This window comes from Terrapene carolina, unplaced genomic scaffold (assembly GCF_002925995.2).
Source record: "Terrapene carolina triunguis isolate 2854851 unplaced genomic scaffold, T_m_triunguis-2.0 Scaffold23, whole genome shotgun sequence".
Taxonomy (NCBI): Eukaryota; Metazoa; Chordata; order Testudines; family Emydidae; genus Terrapene; species Terrapene triunguis.
The window spans coordinates 2,486,649-2,511,014 of record NW_020664374.1 but is presented as its reverse complement, the minus strand read 5'-3'; the positions used below and the strand labels follow the sequence as shown (position 1 = coordinate 2,511,014).

Genomic DNA, 24,366 nt, shown 5'->3' with positions numbered 1-24,366 from the left:
GCACTGCAAGCTGGAGCTGCATGTGCCTGAGGACGCATCCTTTGAGGAAGGCGTGTCCCAGTCAGTAGTATAAAAAAACTTTGTACTATTCCTTGAGAAATGAAGATCACTCTTCTAGCCTCCTTTGTTTTACTTGCCCACTACCCACTCTCCTTTTGTGTTTATTTTTCACTGTTTGCTACGCCTCTGAGGTGATGGACTGAATAAGGTAACAAGACAAAGAATGGAAAACTTGTTACCCGTTGACTTTTTTCCCCCTCAAGCTGGACCTGTCCATACTTTCTAGGATAAGAATCTGTTTCCTATTTAGGGGAGTGTGTGTAGTTTAATTGTTATTTCATATTAGGGTTTTGTACTGCGGTCCATCATTGTAGTATCCAAACGGTTTCCCTACAGAATAGATTGGCAGTAGTAGGGTTCTCAGTGGACTTCATGGACTCTCACTTTTCTCCCTTTTTTAATGTTTGTGTCATCACTTATTGTTTTGTTATGACAGTCCTGGTTGAGGAGTTAAGTAGGCAGAGCTTGAGTTCAGAGCACTTGAACTTAGGTTAGATAAATGTGTATCAGGGATGGTCTAGACAGTATTTGGTCCTGCCATGCGGGCAGGGGACTGGACTCGATGACCTCTCGAGGTCCCTTCCAGTTCTAGAATCTATGAATCTATGAATCTATAAAACTTCTGGTCTCAATACAATGATGGATTGTGGGGAGAGAATTTAAATAAATGAAATTTCTTTGACTTTTGTCTACAAATGGTAAACTTAAGGTATTGAAGGCTCACTTCCACCAAATGACAACCAGGTTTTATGTCCTGTTGCATTCATTTCTTCTCAGATAAAGACGGAAATTACAGTCTGGGAATGTGAACCCTTAAATTTATAGGTTCTTTTTTCACTTGAATGATCCAAATTCCCTTTCTCCTTCACTATTGCTACATTTGCTTTACGCGAAGGCTAAATACTACCTGCTCTTTTCTCCTCCTCCCCCCTTCCCATGAAGTTCCCCTTAGCTGTGCTTCCAGCTCTGTTCACTAGGCGTGAGACTAGTTTTCTTTGAATTTTTTCACATGATTGTACCAGCAGCTGAACCTCTAGACTAGCATGTAAAGATTTCGGCTTTCATGTAGCTATATTACTCAGCAACATATTTGCTTGATCATATCCTTACCAAAAGGTGTGCAACTATTTTCTAATCCTTTCACTGGACAAAAAATAGTGGTAAAGACCTACGTAACACTTTCTGCCACTAGGCCTGCTTGGATGCTGGACTAAATCACCCTAATATCTCTTCCATTAGTCTGTATTATTTTGAACAAAGATAATGTATGTTGTTATAACCCCTTTATTTTCAAAAACTTAATTTCATAGTCTCTAAAAGCTGGAATGACTGCATCACTTGTTAACTCCTGTCTTCTGAATACTAACGTCTCATTTTAAGTATTAATATGACACGTACTGTATGTTAAAAGGTTTTTAATTGGTGCAACAATGGTCATGTCTTAAGTTTCAAGCTATCTTTGTTTCTTATGGATGTTTCCTTTAGGGCCTAGTTCTGACAACATTGAAGAAGATATGATTGCTGCTTCTCGGGGAGCTTCTGCCACAGTTTTGGAAGAGTCAAGGAAGGAAACCACACCAGTTCAGCTTCCTGTGTCTGGGCCAGAGCTGGCAGCCATGATGAAAATTGGTACCAGGGTGATGAGAGGGGTGGACTGGAAATGGGGTGATCAGGTACAAAATTGTGTTCCACTTTCATTTTGTAATATGTCTGATTAATCTGCGGACAGTATTAATGGACTTGTAATGTGAATTATATCATTTGCAGGTTTTTAGGTAACAAAAAGACAAATATTTAACATGACACTAGGTCTCATTTCTATTGTAGAGTAAATTCTTTTTCACTGAAACTTTTCTCTATTAAATCACCATTTAAAAGGAAGCAGGATCAATTGTGCTTGGGTGCAGCACATGGAAGCTCATCTGGTGTGAGGAATTTGTACAATGTGTTAAAAATGTTTCAATGTGATTTTTTTTTTGAAGTAGATATATTACTTATCGCTGATTGCCATCTGAATTAAAAATCATTCTAATCTGAAAATGTTTAAAATGAGACTTCTATCATATGAAAGTGAAAACATCTTAAGAGTTTTGAGAAAATACTATGGATTATTTTGTTTTACTGCACACGCGCACACAAATTTGGTGGAAAATTAGTGAGAAATTGTATAACTGAGTCATCCCATTATTGGCATAGATTTGTTGTTGGTTGACTGAGCATCTCTGTTCTCTCAGGATGGGCCCCCTCCAGGTTTGGGTCGTGTGATTGGTGAACTGGGAGAGGATGGCTGGATTAGGGTTCAGTGGGACACTGGCAGTACAAATTCTTACAGGATGGGGAAGGAGGGAAAATATGACCTCAAACTGGCTGAGCCACCACCTGCAGCTCAACCCACAACAGAAGACTCTGATACAGAGGATGATTCTGGTAAGAAAAAGTACTTTGTTAAAATGGAGGCAGACGTCTATCTGAATCTTCAGTGTTAGGACTTTGTAAGATCAGCAAAACGCATTTCACAACAGGAAAAAAATTATCCAAAAAGCTTTTTCTTTACTTACCTGGCATAAATGTATATGTGGCTGATGTTTCTTTTCAACATAGAAAAGCTATTTTGAAGGGATGGGAAGGTGAGTTAGTATTGCATCTGCTGAGCATGCATTTGGGAAGGAGGGGGTATGCTGTCCAACTGCTGTGATTTCAGTGCTGTATCATGGCAGGCACATCTGAATATGATAATGCTAATTCTAATGTAGGAATTGTAATAAATATTCCTAGGATGTGTCTTGTTTGTCACATATCTTGTCTTTCTCTCTTTTTGATGTGTTGGTTATTATGGGGAAAATGGTGCGGTGGGAAGAGCTTGGAAACATCCACAAGTACTACATGATGACTTGCAATTTATACCATGGTGTTTGAAATATAGGATGCTTTCCATGATAAGAGTTGTAAAAATCATACTTCTTCAAGTAGTGTCCCAATGGGTGCTCCACTTCACGTGTGTATGTGTCTCAAGCACTTGAACAGAGATTTTATGCTAGCAGTGCTTGTTTGGCCTACTCATGTGCCTGACACCGAGGCCATATAGGGATGCATGGGCCAACCAATGTCAGTTCCTTCTCTACTGCGTTGGCCTGAGACAGAGCTCTAGTGTGCCTGCCTTGAGCGTGCCTCGGCTATTTTGTATTCTTCTTATAGTTGTTTAAGATTACTTAATATAGTTTGTTGTTAGTAGTAGTTATAGTTAGTTAGTAACTTTTAGTAGTGAGAGAATAGTTCCCCCCCCCCCCCCCTTTTCTCCTTGGGGAGCCTTGTCTTCCTGGCTGGGCGTACCTGGCTTGCCAGGCTACAAAAGCTGCCTTTCCTCCCAAGAGGCTATACCTGTGATTGGCAGCCACTTTGTGTGTTGGTTGCTTGGGGGAATATCATGTCTCCCAGAAGTGCAATTTCTGCCTAGCCCTCAAGTCTAGGGCAAGGAAAAACAGGGAGATTAAGTTCAGACTGTTAAGGATGGAGCGCTCACTTAAACAAGTATCTGAGTCAGGTCAGGAGGGCCTCCCCCCTTCCCCCCATACATCTGTCTCTGGACAGATCCAGTGCTCCTTTGACCTTAGTGCAGGCTTCCCATAAGAAGGGGAGGTTGATGGAAGCTTCTGAGAAGGTTCCCAAAAAGAGGAGTATGGACTCATCTGAAGGAGCCTGCTCTGAAAAAGCTTGGGTCCCCTGTGAGGTCTATGGTCTCCGAAGCTTCAACCTCTTGGCTTGGTACTGTGGGGTGAAAGGACTCCTCTTCTGGTACTGGCAGAACTGGAAAGCCTCAGAACTCAAGACAGAGACATGACACCGACAGAGCTTCATTATGTTCTAGCAGGGACAAGGAGGGGAAGCATAAGTACCTGGGTTTGGTACTGTTGGGCTCAGTCCCACAATTGGCACCTACCCAGTTGGCACCCTTGGTACTGAGCAAGCAATGGCAGCAGGCTCCATCAATGCCCACATCGGTATGCCTGACAGCAGTGGTATTATCCGCTTCAGCCACCACATTGGTACCGCAAGAATGTAACTATGCAAGTAACAGATGAGCCGGTCTCAAGGCTGCTTCCTTTCCCCAGTACTGCAGGACTCTCTGCCCTTTTTCTTTGGGGGTCTCAGCATTGGATGATGTTGAGGAGGATGGAGGGGACATCTATTTTGGTCAAGGATTCCCCTACGTATCCTATCAGAAACCCATTGTTTGACAGTCACAGGGAAGATCGTGACCATTATCAAAGATGGTGGAACCAATTCTGCATGCCACTCCCACTCCTGTATGGAGTCCCCCCAGTGGGATATATTGGGATCCCTGCACCACTAACCGATAGCAGCTCTCCAGACCACTAGTACTGTCTCAGGGGGAGACTAGGCTTATTCAGTCCTATCCTCTCCAACCACACCCCCTCCTCCCCTGCACAGAAGGAGACATTTCAGGAACGGGAGTCCAGCATGGCTAAAGAGGCTACCCCTCAAACACCCATTTCATTCTTGTCTTCAACTAAAGCAGTTATGCCTTCACCACCTTCCATGGCTGCTGATTTTCGGCAATTTCGAGACCTAATAAGTTGGGTAACTGACTCTCTTCAAATTCCACTCGAAGAGATCAGGGATTCACAACACAAATTGCTGGATCAGCAGTGCCCTCCAGGGTGGCGTTACCCATCAACAAGGTGCTCCTGGATCCAGCTAAGACTGTGTGGCAAACACCTGCTACTATTCCACCAAAATGTAAAAGGGCAGATAAAAAGAATTATGTTCCCCCTGAGAACTCTGATATCTTGTTCTCCCACCCTGGCAGTGGATGCAGTAAAAGAGCAGGGTAGGCAACACTTCTCAAGTTCTGCTCCACGTGACAAGGACCATAAGAGACTGGATCTATTTGGCCAGAAGTTCTATTAATCAGCAACTCTGCAGTTCAGAATTCAGAGCTATCAGGCAGTCATGGTCAAATACAGTTTCACAAACTATAATAGACTGATGGCTTTTATTGAACACCTGCCACAGGACCATAAGGAACAGTTCTAGTTCAACATTTCAGAGGGCCAGTTATTGGCCAGGACCACTCTTCAAGCATCCATGGCTGTTACGTGCAGGGTGTCATGGCTCTAGCTCCTGGTGTTTCAGTGAGAAATACAGAACATTGCTGAGGACTTCCCCTTCAGTGGTTGTAGGCTTTTCTTGGAGACCACAGATGGAGGACACTGAAGGACTCTAGAGCCACTTTACATTTCTTGGGCATTTATACACCTACAGATAAAAGCTGTGTAGTAGGTCACAAACTACCCAGAGATCACCTCCTGCTCAGTTCTCTGGATTCCATAGATCTATTGAGCTCTCTTTGGAGAGAGATGCCTTTCCTATTTCCAACATGCCTAGAGGCGGACTACTATAGACAAGTGATTCGTAACATCCATTTTACATCATTCCCTCCTTTCCACCCTCCCCTTCCATCTTCAGGGACCCCTCTTATGAGCTTGTGTTGAGAAAGGAGGTGATCTTTTTCTTCCAGTTAGGAGCAATAGAGCTGGTCTCTCCTCTTCACATGGGCAAAGGGTTTTACTCAAAGTATTTCCTTGTACCAAAGAAAGATGGAGGGTGGAGACTGATTTTAGATCTAAGACTTCTGCACAAGTTTATAAAGCCTCACAATTTCAGGATGGTGACTTCTTTCACTGGAGAAGGGGGATTGATTTTCAGTCTTTGACCTACAAAATGCCTGTTTTCATATCACAATATACCCTTTGCACAGGAAATATCTGTGATTCTCTATAGGCCAGGATCAGTTTCAATACCAAGTGCTTCCCCTTGGTCTCTCCTTGGCCCCAAGGGTGTTCTCCAAGGTCCTGGCAGTAGGGGCTGCTTATTGCCGATAAGTGGTGATCCTAGTCTTCCATTACCTTGACGACTGGCCACTGAAGGGCCATTTTTATGAAGCGGTGTTTTCTTCCACCCAGATGGCCCTTGCTTTTCTAGGAGTTGAGTCTTCAGCTAAATGTAAGGACATCCACATTAACCCCCATAAATAAGATACAGTTTATAGGGGCTTCCCTGTCTGTCGACGAGTTCAAAGCTTGCTTTCCCTTAGATAGGTTCATAACCTTGTCATGTTTGGTATGGACAATTCAGTGGAATCCTTGCACCACTATAAGAAACTATCTTCAGCTCCAGGGACACATGGCAACTTGCACTTTTGTGACGGATTATGCAAGACTATGCCTCAGCTGCTTTCAAGATTGGCTCAAAATGTCCTGTTCTTCAGTAAGACACACCTTGGACAAACAGGTGATGGTTCCTATTTAAGTGAGGAACTCCCTGGATTGGTGGAGAGATCAACTCAATGTCTGTGAGAGTGTTCCTTTCTGTTGCACAGCTCCATCACTAATTTTAACAACAGATGCATCATTGTGGGGATGGGGAGCTCATCTCAATGCTTTTATGGCTCAGGGGAGATGGACAACTCAGAAACAAATCTCCACATCAATCTGTTGGAGTTCAGGACTGTCAGGAATGCCTGCTTCCATTTTCTATTTATCTCCTCTCACAGGATGTGGATTGCACACTTCACCCCAACCTAGGGGTTCTTCACCTCTGGGCATGGTTCATAGATAGTTCATGGGTTAGAATCCTCCTGCTCTGAGGAAGTGCAACTGGTGTACTAAATCGATGGAAGAAGGCAACCCTTACTGTTTACCTGCAGCAATGGAAGAGATTCTCCCACTGGTGCTTCCTCCCTGAATCTGTGCCTCTTTCAGTCTCCTGGATATGAAGAAATCAGGGTTATTAATTAGCTCAGTTAAGGTCCGTTTAGCCTCAATATCAGCGTTTCATCTGACTATAGCGGGGTTTTCCATATTTGCTCATCCTGTATCATCTAGGTTTATTAAGGAGTTGGAACTCCCAGACTAAAGACCCCATCCCAACCTGGAACCCGGTCACCTCATGAAACAGCCATTTGAAGCAACCAGTTCTCTACTCCATTTATCTATGAAGACTGCCTTTTTAATAGCCATCCACTTGGCCCATAGAGCATGGGAGATTGGTGCCTTAATGGCAGATTCCCCCCCGCCCCCTTCTTCAAGAATAAGGTTTCTTTCTGCCCACATCCTAAATTTTTACCTAAGGTTTTCTCGGAGTTTCACCTTAACCAATCTATTCGTCTATCAGTGTTTTTCCTGAAGCCACATCTCTCTCTGACAGAGTCCTGTTTTCATACCCTGGATGTTAGAAGGGCACTGGCCTTCTACTTGGATAGGACCAAGTAATTTCAGAGGTCACCTAGGCTGTTCATCTCCTTTGTGAATAGATCCAAGGGGTCCACAATCTCTGCTCAGAAACTATCCAGGTGGATATCTGGTTGTATTGTCACTTGTTATGAGACTGCAAGCATTCATCCTCATCCTCCTCAAGGGGTGACAGCACATTTTACCAAGTTACAAGCAAAATACATGGCATTGCTTTAGAAAATACTAGTGTCTGATATATGTAGGGCTACTACATGGACTTCCGTACATGCACTTTCAAAGCACTACGCTTTAAGCCATGCTGTCAGATCTGATCTGGCAGTTGGTACTGCAGTACTGTCTTCAGTTCTGGACTCAGTTCCAATGCTCCCTCCTTCCTCTGGGGAAACTGCTCAGAAGTCACCTGAAATGGAGCACCCATACAGACAGTACTTAGAAGAAGAAGAAGAAGAAGAAGAGGTTACTCACCTTGTGCAGTAACTTCAGTTCTTTTGAGATGTGTCCCCTTGTGGGTGCTCTACTACCCTCCCAATCTTCCCCTCTGCTTCAGACTGTTCTCTGTGGAGACATTCTAGTGGAGAAGGGACTGAGGGAGGTTTGTCTGCACGTCTCTGTATAGCCTCAGTGTCCAGTGCGAGGAGGCATAGGGCATGTGTGCGGGCCAGACTGGTACTACTAGTAGAAAATCTCTAATCAAAGGTTTGAGAATTGCATGTGCATCTGAAGTGATGCACCCATAGGGACATACATCTCCAAGAACTACAGTTCTTTTACCTTTTTCAGAACATTTTGTTTACCGTGTTAGCATGTTACTAAAGTAATTATTTAGCTTTTGTTTATTTGCTCCAGAAGGAGAACAAGCTGAAAGGAACCTTCACCCCACTTCCACGATGCTGATGAGTACTGTGAACCTGTTACAGACGCTCTCTCTCTCTGCTGGAGTCCATGCTGAAGTCATGCAGAATGAAGCGACCAGAACTTTGTGTGGATTGCTTCGCATGTTGGTGGAGAGTGGAACGATAGATAAATCAAGTATGTGTTACATGACATAGTCTGACCAAATAAACCCATCTGTTTTCAGGCAGTATATCTTACCTGATTATGCCGTAATTCCTTTATTTAATTCCTAATCTTTTAAGGTCAAAGTTCAGTAACACATTTAGATCTTCTCAAAGCATCAATTTTACGTAGTTGTGGAAAAATCACAAATTGTTTTGTGGATAGAATACACATTTATCTATTAGTGCTGGTGTGCCGCACACTATACAAAGTCCAGACTGTCCAACCTGTAAATGGCTTCCATTATAAGGAATCTTAAGTCAAAAAGGACTTTTCAGGTTGGGAAGGACAGCATGACTTTATAATCAGGCGAATCAATAAATTTGATGATATACATCATCTTTATCATAACAGTAACTTTAAGCAAATTTTCCAAAATGGACAGAATTGTAAGGTAGTATAGTCAGTGTGTGGGTGAGAATTTGCTTGCAATAGATATTCTCTCTTTCCTGGAGTATGCCAGAAGTTAATTCTTAATGGACTTCAACTAAATTGGAAGTCAGTTAACTTTATATTTAGGGGCAATTTTGTAGCAGAGCTTTAAGATCTGTCTAACAAAGTGGATCATTTTGAGAAATTGTGGTACAGTTGGCAGAAAAGTCAGCTGTTCATGTATTTTTATTTCCAGCTTCGTTGCCAAATAAGTTGGTTTATAAAGAGCAGCATAGAAGCTGGTGCACGTTAGGATTCATTCGAAGTATAGCACTCATGCCTCAGATGTGCAGCACGCTTAGCACATCTCAGTGGATAACTTTGCTAATGAAAATTGTGGAGGGGCATGAATCTTTCACTGCTGCATCACTACAGAGACAGGTAATGTGTTTCCAGATCATTTTCATATGCAGTGAATTTGGCAGTTTTTTGTCTTGTTACAGTACAGTTTTAAAAGTAAACAGTTTTGAAGGTGCCTTTTATTTTCTTGAGTTGGAGGAAAGGTAATATCAGAATGTTCTTGCTTTAAAAATCCTCCTGCAAGTTAACACTGCATAGCAAGGTTATGTAAAATGTTGTTCAATGCAAGAGAGAGTGTTGGTTGTCTACTGTGGACCTAATAATAAAGGTTGCTAAGAAGGGAGGTGAACTGGCTATGCACACAGACTCTATAACCACCACAGACAGTTAAAGAAAAATGAACAAACTCAAACTATTTTAAATAAAATAACCAAATTGCTTAGCTTGTCTGTCCTTTTTTTATTGGCATGCTGTATATTTGCATTCATGTTGGTGATAAAGAGTGAGTGATCTAAAACAGCCTGGAGGAAGGGGTTACCAGTCAAATATGACACATCAGTGTACAGTTCTATCGCTTGTGTAGCTTTTCCATTGTAAATACGTTTCTTCTGTTCACAAGATTTGAATGTATAATTCTCCACTAATGGTGCTTTTCTGTTGCTTGCATCTTCTCAAAGGTAGCTCTGCCAGTTAACTTAGGGCTGGAATATACAAACATGATTCTGATCTCTTCCTCAATCTGATACATTTAGGCTGTGACTTTCTTTCAGTATATACCAGAGGCAGTTCAGACGCGCTCATGCAGGATTTAAGTTGTGTTCTCACCCCTATGAGATTTTTTTGTATCTAGCCAGCTAAACATAGTGGTATTTCAACTCTCCTACTTTACTCTTACCCTAATTTTGAAGCCAATTTTGGGGCAGTAGAGAGCATTTCTTCCTCCTCTGCCAGGGGTTAGGGACAAAAATGGGAGCGCTTCCTCAGCATGATAGAACAAATGGAGCTGCAAAAAGCCGAAAGGAGCTCCATTTGTGAGGGGGCCCTCTTGGGAACTGCAGAAAGAGAGCCCTCGTGCATTGGCTCCATGACTGCAGACATCATTCTTCCAGGGAAAGGTGATCAGTGTAGATAGCTTGTGGTGGGCCACTGTTTTTATATGCCTGACTCAAAACTTATCTAGAGACACCTCTGTGAAGGTGGATCAGTCTTCTCTTAGTGTCCAGGGCCCAGAAGACAAGGCTGTTCTTGTTGACTGGAGAATAGTCAAGCTTAATAAGTAACCATTACACCTCCTCATCTGGCCTGGAATCATGGATGGGGCTGGGAGGATGGTGACAAAAGTCTGGAGTCCTGGACTCTGAAGACATACCAATGCTGCCTCTCTCTCTCTCTCTCTCTTTTTTTTTTTTTTTTAAAATCGATGGAGATATCCTATCTCCTAGAACTGGAAGGGACCTTGAAAGGTCATTGAGTCCAGCCCCCTGCCTTCACTAGCAGGACCAAGTACTGATTTTGCCTTAGATCCCTAAGTGGCCCCCTCAAGGATTGAACTCACAACCCTGGGTTTAGCAGGCCAATGCTCAAACCACTGAGCTATCCCTCCCCCTTAGGTGTATATTGTAAGAAAGATGCAACCTAATTGTATCGGACTCAGGGAGTTCATTCCCAGAAAGAAAACCAATTTTCCAACTTAAAATGCAGATGCATATTTATTTGTTAAGTTGAGAGACCGTGATACTAAGCCTTGGCTATATGTGAAAAGCTCCTCAAGCATTGTTCTGGCTGCTGTTTGCACTCTGATACATTACATCTTACATTGTTAGGCTCCTGTGCCTTCACTGGGATAGAGTTAGGGTGTAAACTAATTCACCCAAAAGTGTGTATTAGTATGGCTGCTATTGGTTCTCATATTTGGAATCTAAACCACATCTCTTTCCCCATCCTCTCATTTCAAGTATCCTGTTCTGATACTTCTTTGTTTTCAAGTCTTATGATGGTGATCTTACTTTTTGCCAATCTGTGTGTAGCTCTATGGAGCTCTGTGTCCTTTGATGCTGGGCTGTGTTAAATTAGGATTGCCAGTTTTGATTGGACATATTCCTAGAGGTTTCATCCCATGGCAGTCTTTAATTAAAGATTAATCGTCAATTCCTGGAGTCCCGGGACAATCCTGGAGGGCTGGCAACACTATGTTAAATACAACTGCTACTAGTATTAAATTAGCACAGTTCCTCTTAATATTGATGAATAGGCAAACAAGCAAGAAAATAACTAAGTAGCTATGGACCATTAAGTTTCAGCAACCAACATGGTAGAGAAGAGCACAAAAGATGGCTCGTAGTTAAATCTTTCATCTCTGTATAGATATTTCTAATTCGAATGTCCTTGTTTTAGACCCCTGATCCTATAGAACTTATTAGCTGAAATGACTTTAAATAAAATAACACTAATTCTAATATCTCTTTTTAGATCCTTGCTGTGCATTTATTAAAAGCAGTACTTCCATCCTGGGACAAAACTGAAAGATCAAGAGACATGAAATTTCTTGTGGAAAAACTATTTGGTTTCCTAGGCAGTCTACTTAGTACTTGCTCTTCAGATATTCCACTACTCAGAGGTAGAGCATTTTTTTCCTTAATGGTTTCATTTGTTTTTCCTATCTTAAATCAGCTACTGAGATGCTGTTATTTCTTTTCAGAATCTACTCTGAGGAGGAGGAAGGCCAGGCCTCAAGCATCTCTAACTGCAACTCACAGCAGTACATTGGCAGAAGAGATAGTGGCACTGCTGAGGACACTCCATTCACTAAGCCAGTGGAATGGACTCATAAACAAGTACATCAACTCTCAACTAACCTCCATCACCCACATCTTTGCAGGAAAACAGTCAGAAGGGGTAGTTTCCACGTTTTAAAATTAGCTCATTTTTCTATAGAAGTGTTAATTTTTAATGTTTTAAATATTAAAACTATTTTAACAATGTTAAAGCTTAATTTAAAAAATATTTTATATAAAAATTATTTTTCGTTTTGTAACTTTCAACTGGATTGACTATATATTCTTTTTTTTTAACGAAGTAGATAAAAGTACTAGTTTTCTCCTTACAGTTAACTTTACTATTCTTTTTCAGGCTGTTTTAGAAGACTACTTCACTGATTCTGAGAATCCAGAGGTGGGAGGCTTAATGGCTGTACTAGCAGTGATTGGTGGAATAGACAGTCGCTTGAGATTAGGTGGACAAGTCGTTCATGATGAATTTGGAGAAGGCACAGTGACGCGCATCACACCAAAAGGAAGAATCACTGTTCAATTCTATGACATGCGAACATGTAGAGTATGCCCCTTAAGTCAACTAAAACCAGTAAGTACACCTATCTTGGGTCTTTAATATTACAGAAAGTGTGAAAAGTATGTTTTTTGTGAAAAAAGAAACTTAAGTTGGCTCAGTTTTACAAAGGAGAATAGGCTAGTCTGACCAATAAGTGGGATGTGTGGTTAGGGAGTATACATCTGCCAGTCCCACAATTGTGTATTTTAGTCATGCTCATATGCAAGTCTTCATGCATGTCTTTGCAGGGCTTTATCTTCATTAGAAAAAAATATATTAACTCAGTTTAGCTGTCTTCACTAGTTAAAAAGGTGTGCGAACTTAGGGTTAAATCCTAGTGAAGACAAGGCAGCTTGTAGTTCTTCTTCGAGTGATTGCTCCTGTGTATTCCACAGTAGGTGTGCATGGTTGCCACGTGCACCGGTGCTGGAAGTTTTTCCCTTAGCAGTACCCGTACTGGGGCAGCACCGCTGCGACCCCTGGAGTGGCGCCTGTATATCGCGCTATAAGGGGAGCTACGGGCTCCCCCCCACCCTCAGTTCCTTCTTGCCACCAGTGAAGGTAGTCGGAACTTTTGTGCTCCAGCTCTGCTGCAGCCCTTCTTCTCGACCTTAGTGGTACCGTTGTCCATTGTTCTTCAGTCGTTAGAGCGGGCTCGGGGCATGCCCCGTGCCCCAGTCTTCAAGTCGTGCGACTCCTGTCGCCGCTCTGTGCCCAGGAGCGACCCTCATGCTGACTGTCTTCACTGCCTGGGTGAGACTCACATAAGCGACCGTTGCAAGATCTGTAGGTCGTTCGAGCCAAGAACCAAGAAGGAGAGAGACTTCAGACTTTGAGCTCTCCTGATGGAGTCGGCACTGACTCCAACGCCAGTGCACAGATTGGACTTGGTACGTAGCGAGGCCCCTTCGACCAGTCGGCGCCGTTCTCCCTCCAAAAAGCGAGGGAAGGGCTCGGCCTCGCAACGACACCGCGATAAGGACAAAGGAGAAGCTGGTCCCCTGCTTGGCAGCCCTCGATCCCCCCTGGGCTCTAAGGCTCCGACTCGTGTGGTGTGGAGCGGAGCAGCCCGGTACCGTCGACCCAGGCATCCCCACTGGTACAGATGCCATTGACGCCGGAGGCGGTGCAGGTTGCAAAGGACATTATGTCCCTGCCCGTCTCGAGCTCGAAATCTGGTACGGGCCCTAGGTCGCGGGGCAAACCCCCTTTGGGTGCCCACCAGACCTCTCCGAGCAGCCACAGTTCCCGCTCTGAAGATCGATCCCCGCACCGCTCAGTGCGCAGCGGCCGCTCTTAGGACAGCTCCTGGCCACCCTCGACGCCAGCCAGACCAGCAGGGCCGCCGTCGGGACGGGAGTCACGGGGACCCTCCATGGCCCCTGCCAGTGAGCGGAGGAACCGAGGGAGGCACCAGGAATGCTCACCTGCTAGACGTGGGTACCGGAGCCGCTCTCGATGGGACAGACGTCGCCGCTCCCGTTCCAGCTCCCGCTCGTCAAGGCGCCACGCCGGAGACTCCCCTCGGGGTACCTTGGCGTCAAGGCCCCGGGCTTCGCGTTGCCACCACGAGTACCGAAGCAGTTCGTCGCATGGGTACCGTTCGTTGTCGTCGAGATCCCAGTCCTGAGGGAGACGACGCCACAGACGCCACTCCTACTGCTCCTGCGGAACCGAGCGTTCTTCGGCGATCTTGGCCTCGGCACGCGTCCACCCACCCTCGGCACGTGCCATCCCACCGGGGCACATATTGCCATCCCGTGCTCAGCCGAACCAGTGGCAAGGGACTCCGTGGCAAGGACAATGGTGCCAGTGGGCACCGTGGCCATCGGTGCCAGCCCAGGCGGAGGCCCGTTCGGTCTCCGGAGCGTCCCGGGCTCCATCGGCCTCCTCCGGCCGCCCACAAGACAAATTGGCGGGCCATGAGTCGGCAGACACGCGCCGGAACTCTGACCTCGGTATCGATGCCCCGGCATCGACCGAGGTGCCCGGCTCCATACGGGCCATCTCCCCAGTACCGGACAACACCATAGCAGCACCTCCGCCTTCAGTCCCGCAGGAGGACTTCAAGGCACACCAGGACCTGCCAAAGCGGGTGGCTTCCAACCTACAGCTGCAGGCCGAGGAGATGGAGAGTCCGTCCGATTCCTTCTTTAACGTCCTGTCTCCCTCGCCACCGGGTTGCGTGGCCCTGCCTCTGCACCAGGGTATTGCCAACATTTCAAACTCCCTGTGGCAAACCCCCGCCTCCTTGGCCCCAATCTCGAAAAAGGCCGAGAGGAAATACTTTATGCCGGCTAAGGACCATGAATACCTGTATTCACACCTGGCACCCAACTCGCTCGTTGTGGAAATCGGTAAGCCACAGAGAGCGTCAGGGCCAGCCCGCGCCCACCCCAAAAAATAAAGACGCCAGGAGACTGGACTCCTTTGGCAGAACATTTTATTTGTCGGCTAGCTTCCAGCTTCACGTAGCCAACCACCAGGCCTTACTGAGCAGGTACGACTTCAACCTGTGGGAGTCCCTGCCTAAATTTGAGCCCCTCCTCCTGGACCGGGACAGGAAGGACTTCAAGGCCCTGGTGGAAGAGGGGTCGGTGTCGGCTAAAGCGGCCCTGCAAGCGGCGTCCGATGCGGCAGACACGGCGGCCCGCTCAATGGCTTCCGCGATCACCATGCGCAGGGCGTCGTGGCTCTTGTTGTCCGGGCTGTCGACGGAGGCACAATCGATGGCAAGGCACTCTTCGCGGACTAGACGGACGTCAGGCTGCATGGGATGAAGGATTCCCGCACCACCTTGCAGACCTTGGGCCTCTGTGTCCCCCCAGCTAAGGACAAGGCCAAATCGCTTTCGGCGCTCAACCTGTGAGGAGCAGATATGAGCCCCCGTACAAAAGGCCTATAGACCAGAAGCGTCAGTTTCAGAGGCAGTCCCACTCTGCCCCGCAGCCCGGTCCCTCTAAGGGAAAGAGGCAAGGGAAGAGGTGGTTTTGACTATCTGCAGGGGGGCACCGGGCCTGTTGCCAGGGAGACCCCCCGATTAATAAAGTTTGTGTTCGGCAACCGATTGTTTGCCTTCCTCAGGGCATGGTCCCGCATTACTTCAGACCAATGGGTCCTCAGTACTATCTCCAAGGGCTACGTGTTGCAGTTCACCTCACCCCCGCCAAATCACCCGCCATCCACGATGGCCCCCGGGGACCAGGAACATGTCCGCCTCCTGCGTCAGGAGGTGGACCGGTTGCTCCACCTAAGGGCGGTGAAAAGGGTACTGGTTCAGTTCCAGGGCAAAGGGTTCTACTCCCGGTACCTCCTGATCCCGAAAGCGAAAGGGGGCCTCAGGCCTATTCTGGACCTGCGCGACCTGAAAAGTTTTCTAACCCGTTCTAAGTTCCGCATGGTGTCCCTGGCCTCTATTATCCCCTCCGTGACCCGGGGGACTGGTACGCGGCCCTGGATCTCCAGGACGCGTACTTTCATGTCCATATTTTCAAGGGACACAGACACTTCCTCCTATTCATGGTGGAGATGGACCATTACCAATTCACGGTCCTCCCATTTGGCCTATCCACAGCTCCCAGGGTTTTCACGAAAAGTATGTCGGTGGTAGCGGCCTACCTCAGGCGGGAAGGAATACAAATCTTCCCTTACCTGGACGACTGGCTCCTCAAGGGGGAGTCTCGTTTCGAGGTGGAGTCCCACGTAGAGCTGCTCCTCTCGACATGCGCCGATGTAGGCCTGGTCGTGAACGAGACCAAATCAACATTAGTGCCCGTTCAGCGCATAGAGTTCATTGGGGCCCTGCTGGACTCCTCCAGGGCAACAGCCTCTCTCCCCCTGGACAGGTTCAAGACCCTAAGAGGTCTCATCGCCTCGGTAACGGCCTTCCCGGTGACCACGGCGAGGGCGTGTCTTCGGATTCTGGGACACATGGCGGCATGCACTTACGCGGTCCGCCATGCCAGACTCCGTATGAGGCCCCTCCAATTATGGCTGGTCTCTCAGTTCTCCCAAGCTTGGGAGAGTCTGGACAAGGTTCTCACGGTCCCGTCCCCGATACTCGCTTCTCTCCTATGGTGGTCCTGCCCAAGCAATATGTTGCAAGGGATTCCCTTCAGGGAGGCCAACCCGTCCATAGACCTGATGTCCGACACTTTGGACCTGGGCTGGGGAGCCCACACGGGGGACGTGCAAACCCAGGGAACGTGCTCGGGCCCGGATTTGCCCCTTCACATAAACGTCAAGGAGCTCAGGGCGGTTCGGTTGGCGTGCGTGGCGTTTCTCACGCACCTCCGCGGCAAGGTGGTCATAGTCCTCACGGACAACACCGCCGCCATGTACTCGCTCCCTAGGCCTCTGCTGGGAAGCCCTAAACCTATGGGAGTTCTGTATAGCCCACGATATCTCCCTGAGGGTGGCTCACCTCCCGGGCGTCCGCAGTACGCAAGCGGACCGCCTCAACAGGGTCTTCTCCCCCCAGTACGAGTGGTTGCTCCCCTCGGAGGTCGCTCACCGGCTCTTCCAAGAGTGGGGACCTCCCTAGATCGACCTGTTTGCAAATCGTCAGAATCGGCGTTGCCCCTGGTTCTGCTCCAGGGGAGGAGTGGGGGAAGGCGCGATCTCCGATGCGTTCCTCCTGAGCTGGTCAGGTCAGCTCCTCTATGCCTTTACCCCGTTCCCCCTTATCACCAAGGTCCTTCAGAAGGTGAAAGCGGACAGGGCGAGAGTCATTCTCATAGCCCCGGCGTGGGCCCGCCAGCATTGGTACGGGCCCCTCCTACGCCTCTTAGCGGCCCCCCCGAGAGCGCTGCCGCTCCGCCCGGACCTTCTCTCTCAGGATGGGGGGAGGCGCCTCCTCCATCCCAATCTGGCCGCGCTTCACCTGACAGCGTGGCTGCTCAGTGGCTGAATGAGGAGGAGAATAGGTGTTCGGAGCAGGTAAGGCGAGTCCTCCTGGAAAGCAGGAAACTGTCCACGCGTCAGACGTACATGGCGAAGTGGTCCAGGTTCGCCAGATGGGCGAGTGAGCGGGGAGTGTCCCCCTCCGCCGCACCTCTCCAGTTTATCCTGGACTACCTCTTATCCCTTAGGGCCCAGGGACTGGCACCTGCCTTGGTCAGGGTGCACCTGGCGGCTATATCAGCCTTTCACCCGCCGGTGCAAGGCCACTCGGTTTTCTCCCACTCATTGACCTCCCGTTTCCTGAAGGGCCTTGACCGTTTGTTCCCGTACGCTGTGTCCCAAGCCCCACTCCTCTAGTGAGGAATGCCGCCTCCACACGCTCTATGTGCGTAGGACGTTGGCTTTTTATCTGGATCAGACTAAGCCGTTCTGGAAATCCTCTCAACTCTTTATTGCCTCGGCCGAACGGGCTAAGGGGCAACCCATTTCCACCCAGTGGTTTTCCCGCTGGATCACCTCGTGCATACGCATGTGTTATGATTTGGCAGGGATTTCCCCACCACCGATTGTAAGGGTACACTCTACGAAGGGTCAGGCCTCATCAGCTGCCTACGTCGCCAGTGTCCCCATCCAGGACATTTGTAGGGTGGCCACGTGGGCCTCAGTTCACACATTTACTTCGCATTACGCGATCGTCTCCCAGTATAGGGATAACGCCGGATTCGGCAGGGCGGTACTTCGTCCCGAACCATCGTGAGCTCCTACCCACCTCCAACAGATATTGCTTGGAATCACCTACTGTGGAATACACAGGAACAATCACTCAAAGAAGAAAGGAGAGTTACCTGTTCCATAACTGGCGTTCTTCGAGATGTGTTGCTCCTGTCTATTCCACACCCCGTCCTCCTTCCCCTCTGTCGGAGTTGTCCGGCAAGAAGGAACCGAGGGTGGGGGGAGCCCGTAGCTCCCCTTATAGCGCGATATACAGGCGCCACTCCAGGAGTCGCAGCGGTGCTCCCCCAGTACGGGTACTGCTAAGGAAAAAACTTCCGGCACCGGTGCACATGGCGAGCACGCACACCTACTGTGGAATAGACAGGAGCAATACATCTCGAAGAACGCCAGTTACGGAACAGGTAACTGTCCTTTTTCATGTTAATAAGCAAGTTGAGTTAAAGGCTAGGATACACCATAGTCTCATCTGCTAATTGGTGTGAAAACTAGAAACTGCCTTGTCTTCATTAGGATTTTACCTTGAGTTAACACACCTTTTTTTGCCTTGTGAAGTCACAGCATAAAAGGCTCCCGTGCACTTAAAGCCCCAATCTGTTGTAGGAGTTGCAGTTGATGGTCATGCTATCTGCTTTTCCTTTCTGACAGTGATGCTCAGATCCCTCTACATATGACTACAGTCCTAGCAGCTCCTTTATTTTCTGAGTGTTTTTAGAGACAGAAGTCCTCTTCAATTGTTCCAGTTCAAGAGTAATTAAATGAACACTAGTTATCCTCTTAAAATATAAACAGTCCATAAGTTTTTATACATTTCTAAAGATTTGAAAAATGCATAACTTTTTGGTTCTTTTAGCTTCCAGTGGTGGCTTTTAATGTGAACAACTTGCCATTCACTGAACCCATGTTGTCTGTCTGGGCTCAGCTGGTAAACTTGGCCGGAAGTAAAGTAGAAAAACACAGAATGAAGTCTCCCAACCAGGGTCTTTCAGGTACAGTTTTCTATCTGTCATACTTTAGCCCTTCTCTGGAAAATATTGCAAACATTAAATAGATATTAGGAAGGTACAGAAGTTCTGTGGAAAGTTGTTTTCTACATGGTCAGCATTGAGTAGGAAGCGATATATGAAGGCACATGCTCCACTTTGGGGTAAGTGGTAGTAAGAGTTGTATGTTGGAGAAATACATGCAAGTATGCAAGGAAGTGCATTGATGCGCTGTAGAGGGAATCCAGTTTATATCTTGGCTGGAAGAATGGCTGCTGTCTATGATGTAAATGTAGTTTGAGGCTAGAGTCTTTGTCGTGTATTGAATTGTCTGAAAATAGTTGATGCACCTGATATCTATCTAGTCTGCTCTAATCTGTTGCATTTTAAACCGTGTGTGTGACTCAGTGCATGTCAAGCTGTGGTGTAAATACACGATAGCGTGCCGTTCACCAGCTGTGTGTGTGGATCCCACTACTGTGCACTAAAAGTTTCCTACTGCACATTGGCCGTACATCAGTGCATGGTTGCGGCACCTATACAAAAAGTGTTGGTGCACAATACGTTAGTGCGCTGTAGAATAGCACCCCAGAGTGCCACCCACTAACTGTTCATCTAGACAGACCTGAAGTCCACCAACTGCATGACAGCTGAGAGGCACTGTCTTAGTATTAACATCTGGAGTAGGTCCAGTGTGGGTTTCTTATAATGATGCACTTAAACTTTTTATATTTTAGTACTTTCATCTTGTTTGAGCTTACCATTCATGACAGTCGGTACTAAAAATGTATTTTTGTGATGGGATCATCAGATTGTAAAAATAAATGTTTGCTTATGTTACTTTGAATACTATTGCTTTCTGGTTAATGGGCATTTAATGTTTTTGATAGGTCAAGTGGATTTGGATCTGCTGAGATGCCAACAGTTAAAACTGTACATATTGAAAGCAGGTCGAGCTCTGCTATCTCACCAGGATAAATTAAGGCAGATCTTATCTCAACCAGCTGTACAAGAGGCTGGATCGATTCCCACAGGTACAGCTTTTTTTTGTAACAAGATGAATTTGTTATCCTGTCAGCCACATGCTTTGCAATATTTAACCTCTTGCTGATTATTAGTTTTCAAAATAAAATGTCATCTTCAATGTCCTCTCTAGTTTAAAATGTAACTAATATGTGTGGTTACGGGTTGTGTGATGATGTTATTCAGCAAGTATACCTGATGAGTATGTACCTTGCATGTTGTGGTCTGAGGACAGAACTCAGGCTTTTGGCCTCAAAGACTCAGAGATGATAATTTAGAAATAGTTTTTGAAAATATTTACTGGTCCTGAAAGTGTTATCCTATTTCTACATACAACATTCAAAGCAACATAAAAACCCCCCCCCCCCCCCCAAATCAAATCTCATCAGTAAGAAATATACACAGTTAAAACACATATTGCAGTTTAAAAACTACTAGTACGTTTCTTAAAGATGCCTCATTAGGCAGGCATAGATTTTGGACACTAAAGTGTTGATCACCTAACTTATGACTCTTACATATTTAATATGACTCTTTTTAATGTTGTTGTTGTTGTTTGAATACTAACTTTGTAAACGCTTCTCAATGCTACCCCAAAATTTAAATAAAACAGATTTGTACCTCTTGTTATGGCTCCTTCTGTCATCTTCAAAGTGGTGATTGATGTCTTAAGCAGTTCCTCTTTCTACTTCAAGAGGAGCTACACACTGTGGGTTGAAATTAAGTGCAGAAAATAGTGGTCTTGGGGGATGGTGGAGAAAAGGAAGTCTAATGTCTATTGCACTTTAATTCATTCGGCTCCTCTTAAACATGTGGATGAGAACTGCTCAAGTCATCACCAGATGCCCCTTCTTAATTCACTGGGATATGGAACACAATGGAGAGATATACTCTAAAATTTTAAACTTGCATATACAGTTGAACCTCAGAGTTATGAACACCAGAGTTGCGAACTAACAGGTCAACCACACACCTCATTTGGAACCGGAAGTACGCAAATAGGCAGCAGCAATAACCAAAAAAAAAAAAAGCAACAAAAAAAATAAAATAATGTGATAAATAAAAAAAAAAAAAAAAAAAAAAAGAGGGGGGGAGAGTTTAAAAAAAAAAAAAAGATTTGACAAGGTAAGAACTTGTTTCATTCAAACTAAGATAGTTAAAAGCAGCATTTTTCTTCTGCATAATAAAATCTCAAAGTGATATTAAGTCAAAGTTCACTTGTAAACTTTTAAAAGAACAACCATAACATTTTGTTCAGAGTTATGAACATTTCAGAGTTATGAACAACCTCCATTCCTGAGACATTTGTAACTGAGGTTCTACTGTATTTTGTGCAACTGCTGAGGTTTTACAAGTGTTAACATTCCGTAACCAATAAGAAATGAACATGTATTAATAAATTAGGTAACCAGCTTTATCACAAAATTCTAATTATCATCTTGCTTTCACTTTGCTTAATTGATTTTTTAGCAACTTATAGTTCAGTATTTACAAAAAAATGAAGATGAATACTTTATGCCTCCTGAAAGCAGGGTTTTAAAGTTTTCTCTGATTGTATAAAGTAACGATTGGTGGTTCTGTGGCTCCTGTGCTAGCATCTGCTAAAATCATGTTGAAACTCAACTGAATGTTGGAAAAGGCAAGATGATCAGATGGATGTCATTTTAAAATTTGATATCCTCTAACTTGTCAGAGCTAGAAACAAGTGCTATATTAGTAGTATGGGGAAAATGGAATGCTGGGACATCTCTATTTTATTTAATATTTCTTTCTAGTCTTTTCTGGTTTGAGAGTATATCAGCTATTACTGGTCTTGGGCACCAAATGTTGAATCAGTATATATTTCATTCCTTTCTTCTGCTACTGGAGCAACGGGAGAACGTCCTTCAAAAGTACAGAATCCAAACCCAGTCAGTCAAAATGACTCTTTTGGAGGAGTGGTGATCTCTGAGGTCATAGAATATTCTTTTAATGACTCTCCCTCTTGCTAGGGAGAGAGAGGGCTCCATCCAGATAGGGTGACCAGATAAGAGATGTGAAATATCGGGTGCTGGTGGTGCAACAAAAAAAACAAAAAAACCCAAGAGCCAGCGGCGGCGGAAAAACCAAAAGCAAAAAGCCCACAAAAAAAAAAGAGCCAGAGCATAGGAAAAATTGGTGGGGGCTGAGCTCCCACTGGCAGCTCCACGCCACCCCCCCCCTCCCCCGCACCAGCTCGCCTTCGCTCCACCTCGCCTGAGCTGGGTGCCATGTCCTGCTTCTTCCTGCTCCCTCCAGCGCTTGCGCCTCCATACAGCTGATTAGCGCAAGCCTGGGAGGGAGGGGTGAGGAGGAGTAATGCGGCGTGCTTGGGGAAGAGGCGGGGCCAGGGCGGGGATTTGGGGAGGGATCCAATGGGGGAGGGAGGGGGCGGAGTCGGGGAGGGGTTGGGGCAGGGGGGCACGGAGGGCAAAATATCGGGCAATTTGCGTCCCGACCGAACATTGGTCGGGACGCGGGACAAACAAGTAAATATCAGGACAGTCCCGATAAAATCGGGACGTCTGGTCACCCTACATCCAGAGCCTATCAAACATGCTCTCACCATCAGTCAGAGGGGGAGGTAACTCAAGAACTATACCAAGTGTTCTCCAAGAGCGTAGTATACTTCCTTTTGTAATAATGGCAGGTCTTGTAAGATAAGAATTCAAGCTTAATAGTGCATGTCCACTATGCCAAGTAGCTTCTACCAGACTAGCTCTAGATATGGTAGTAAAGCTAGTGTTTGACTAGAAGTTTAGCTCGTTTGAGGCTTGTGTTCAGGAAATGTGCTGTACTGCACATGCTTCCTTCTAAATGCACACCAAAATTTGAGATGGAATGTGGTGGACATCATTCCTTTGTACATTTGATCCACAAGGCACTTTAACTCAGCATAATTTACCTTATATTAATTGTAATTTTATTGACTAAAACTTACTTGTTTATTTCAGAGGATGGAGCAGTTGCATCCCCTGACATAGGAGATATGTCTCCTGAAGGACCTCAACCTCCCATGATCCTCTTACAGCAGCTTCTGACAGCTGCTACCCAGCCATCGCCTGTGAAAGCAATATTTGACAAACAAGAGCTTGAGGTACAATCCGTGTTCTTTCCTCATTTAAAACTTTCTACTGAGCACTCTAATTCAAATTCCTATTGATGACTATTATTTTATACTTTTCTCATTTTTCAAAGATTCTGTAAATGAAGCTGAACATTTACTGGTGTACAGTACATGTAGATTGCTAGTTCTACATAGACTTCAGTGTGTGTTTACTTGTCTTCATTTAGGCTGCTGCTTTGGCAGTGTGCCAGTATTTAGCTGTGGAGTCCACTCATCCTTCCACTCCACTGTTTGAAGACTGTAGCTCCAGTGAGGCCACAACACCCGTCACAGTGCAGCATATCCGACCTGCAAAAGTGAAGAAACGCAAGCAATCTCCCATTCCACCCCTCCCTATTGTAGTTCAGCTTATGGAAATGGGATTTCCTAGGAAAAATATTGAATTTGCACTGAAGTCGCTCTCTGGGACCTCTGGAAGTGCTTCTGGATTACCAGGTATTTTACATAATTACCATGAAATTAACAGACTAAAATGATACTAGTACGGAGAATTTAAACCTCTGTGTGACATACCAAAGAAGCCCATATTAATTTGGATGGCTCATTCTTTTCTCTGCTAGGAGTGGAAGCCTTGGTTGGTTGGTTGTTGGATCACCCTGATGTCCAGATTACTGATCTCTCAGATGCTGATACTGTGTCTGATGAATATTCAGATGAGGAGATGGTAGAAGATGTGGAAGAAGCTGAGGCTGCTTGTCCTGTCGTTAGTATTTACAGTCATTCAAAAATGGATTTAAAAATATGCTACATAGATTTCAAGATGTGTAATTATATCCTTTACTTACAAATTTGGATAGCGTAAGGGTGTCATGCTACCCCCATCAAATCTGTTCATCAACAGTTTTAAGTTTTGAAAGACCTGCATCTATAGCATTTCACTTGGCTTTTTTCTTCAATACTGAACTGTAGACCATAATTACTGGTCATATATTTCTTATAGGAGACTACACCTGTGAATTTTTCAGTAGACAACACACTTTGCTAGTGCATTAACAAGCATTTCAGTGTCACCAGTGTGTCGGATAGTTCAGGCTTCAGGAATGATTGCAAACATTCAGTTTAGCCTGTTTTGGGAACTACATCAACCTTGACTGAATTTGAAGTTTAGACATTTTTAAAGTGTCTCTCCTTC

The 24,366-nt window shown here is 45.6% G+C and overlaps 1 protein-coding gene across 1 annotated transcript in view; it reads left to right on the top strand.

Moving 5' to 3' along the window:
• Positions 1-24,366, top strand: part of LOC112110521 (E3 ubiquitin-protein ligase HERC2) — a 214,573-nt gene that overhangs the window by 113,482 nt on the left and 76,725 nt on the right. Inside the window, exons 36-47 of the mRNA XM_024205561.2 lie at positions 1,546-1,733; positions 2,295-2,487; positions 8,181-8,363; positions 9,019-9,203; positions 11,592-11,739; positions 11,821-12,017; positions 12,252-12,482; positions 18,937-19,072; positions 19,957-20,100; positions 23,062-23,204; positions 23,402-23,669; positions 23,795-23,937. Of these exons, the coding sequence (XP_024061329.1) occupies positions 1,546-1,733; positions 2,295-2,487; positions 8,181-8,363; positions 9,019-9,203; positions 11,592-11,739; positions 11,821-12,017; positions 12,252-12,482; positions 18,937-19,072; positions 19,957-20,100; positions 23,062-23,204; positions 23,402-23,669; positions 23,795-23,937 (2,159 nt within the window). The remainder of the gene's footprint in view (positions 1-1,545; positions 1,734-2,294; positions 2,488-8,180; positions 8,364-9,018; positions 9,204-11,591; positions 11,740-11,820; positions 12,018-12,251; positions 12,483-18,936; positions 19,073-19,956; positions 20,101-23,061; positions 23,205-23,401; positions 23,670-23,794; positions 23,938-24,366) is intronic.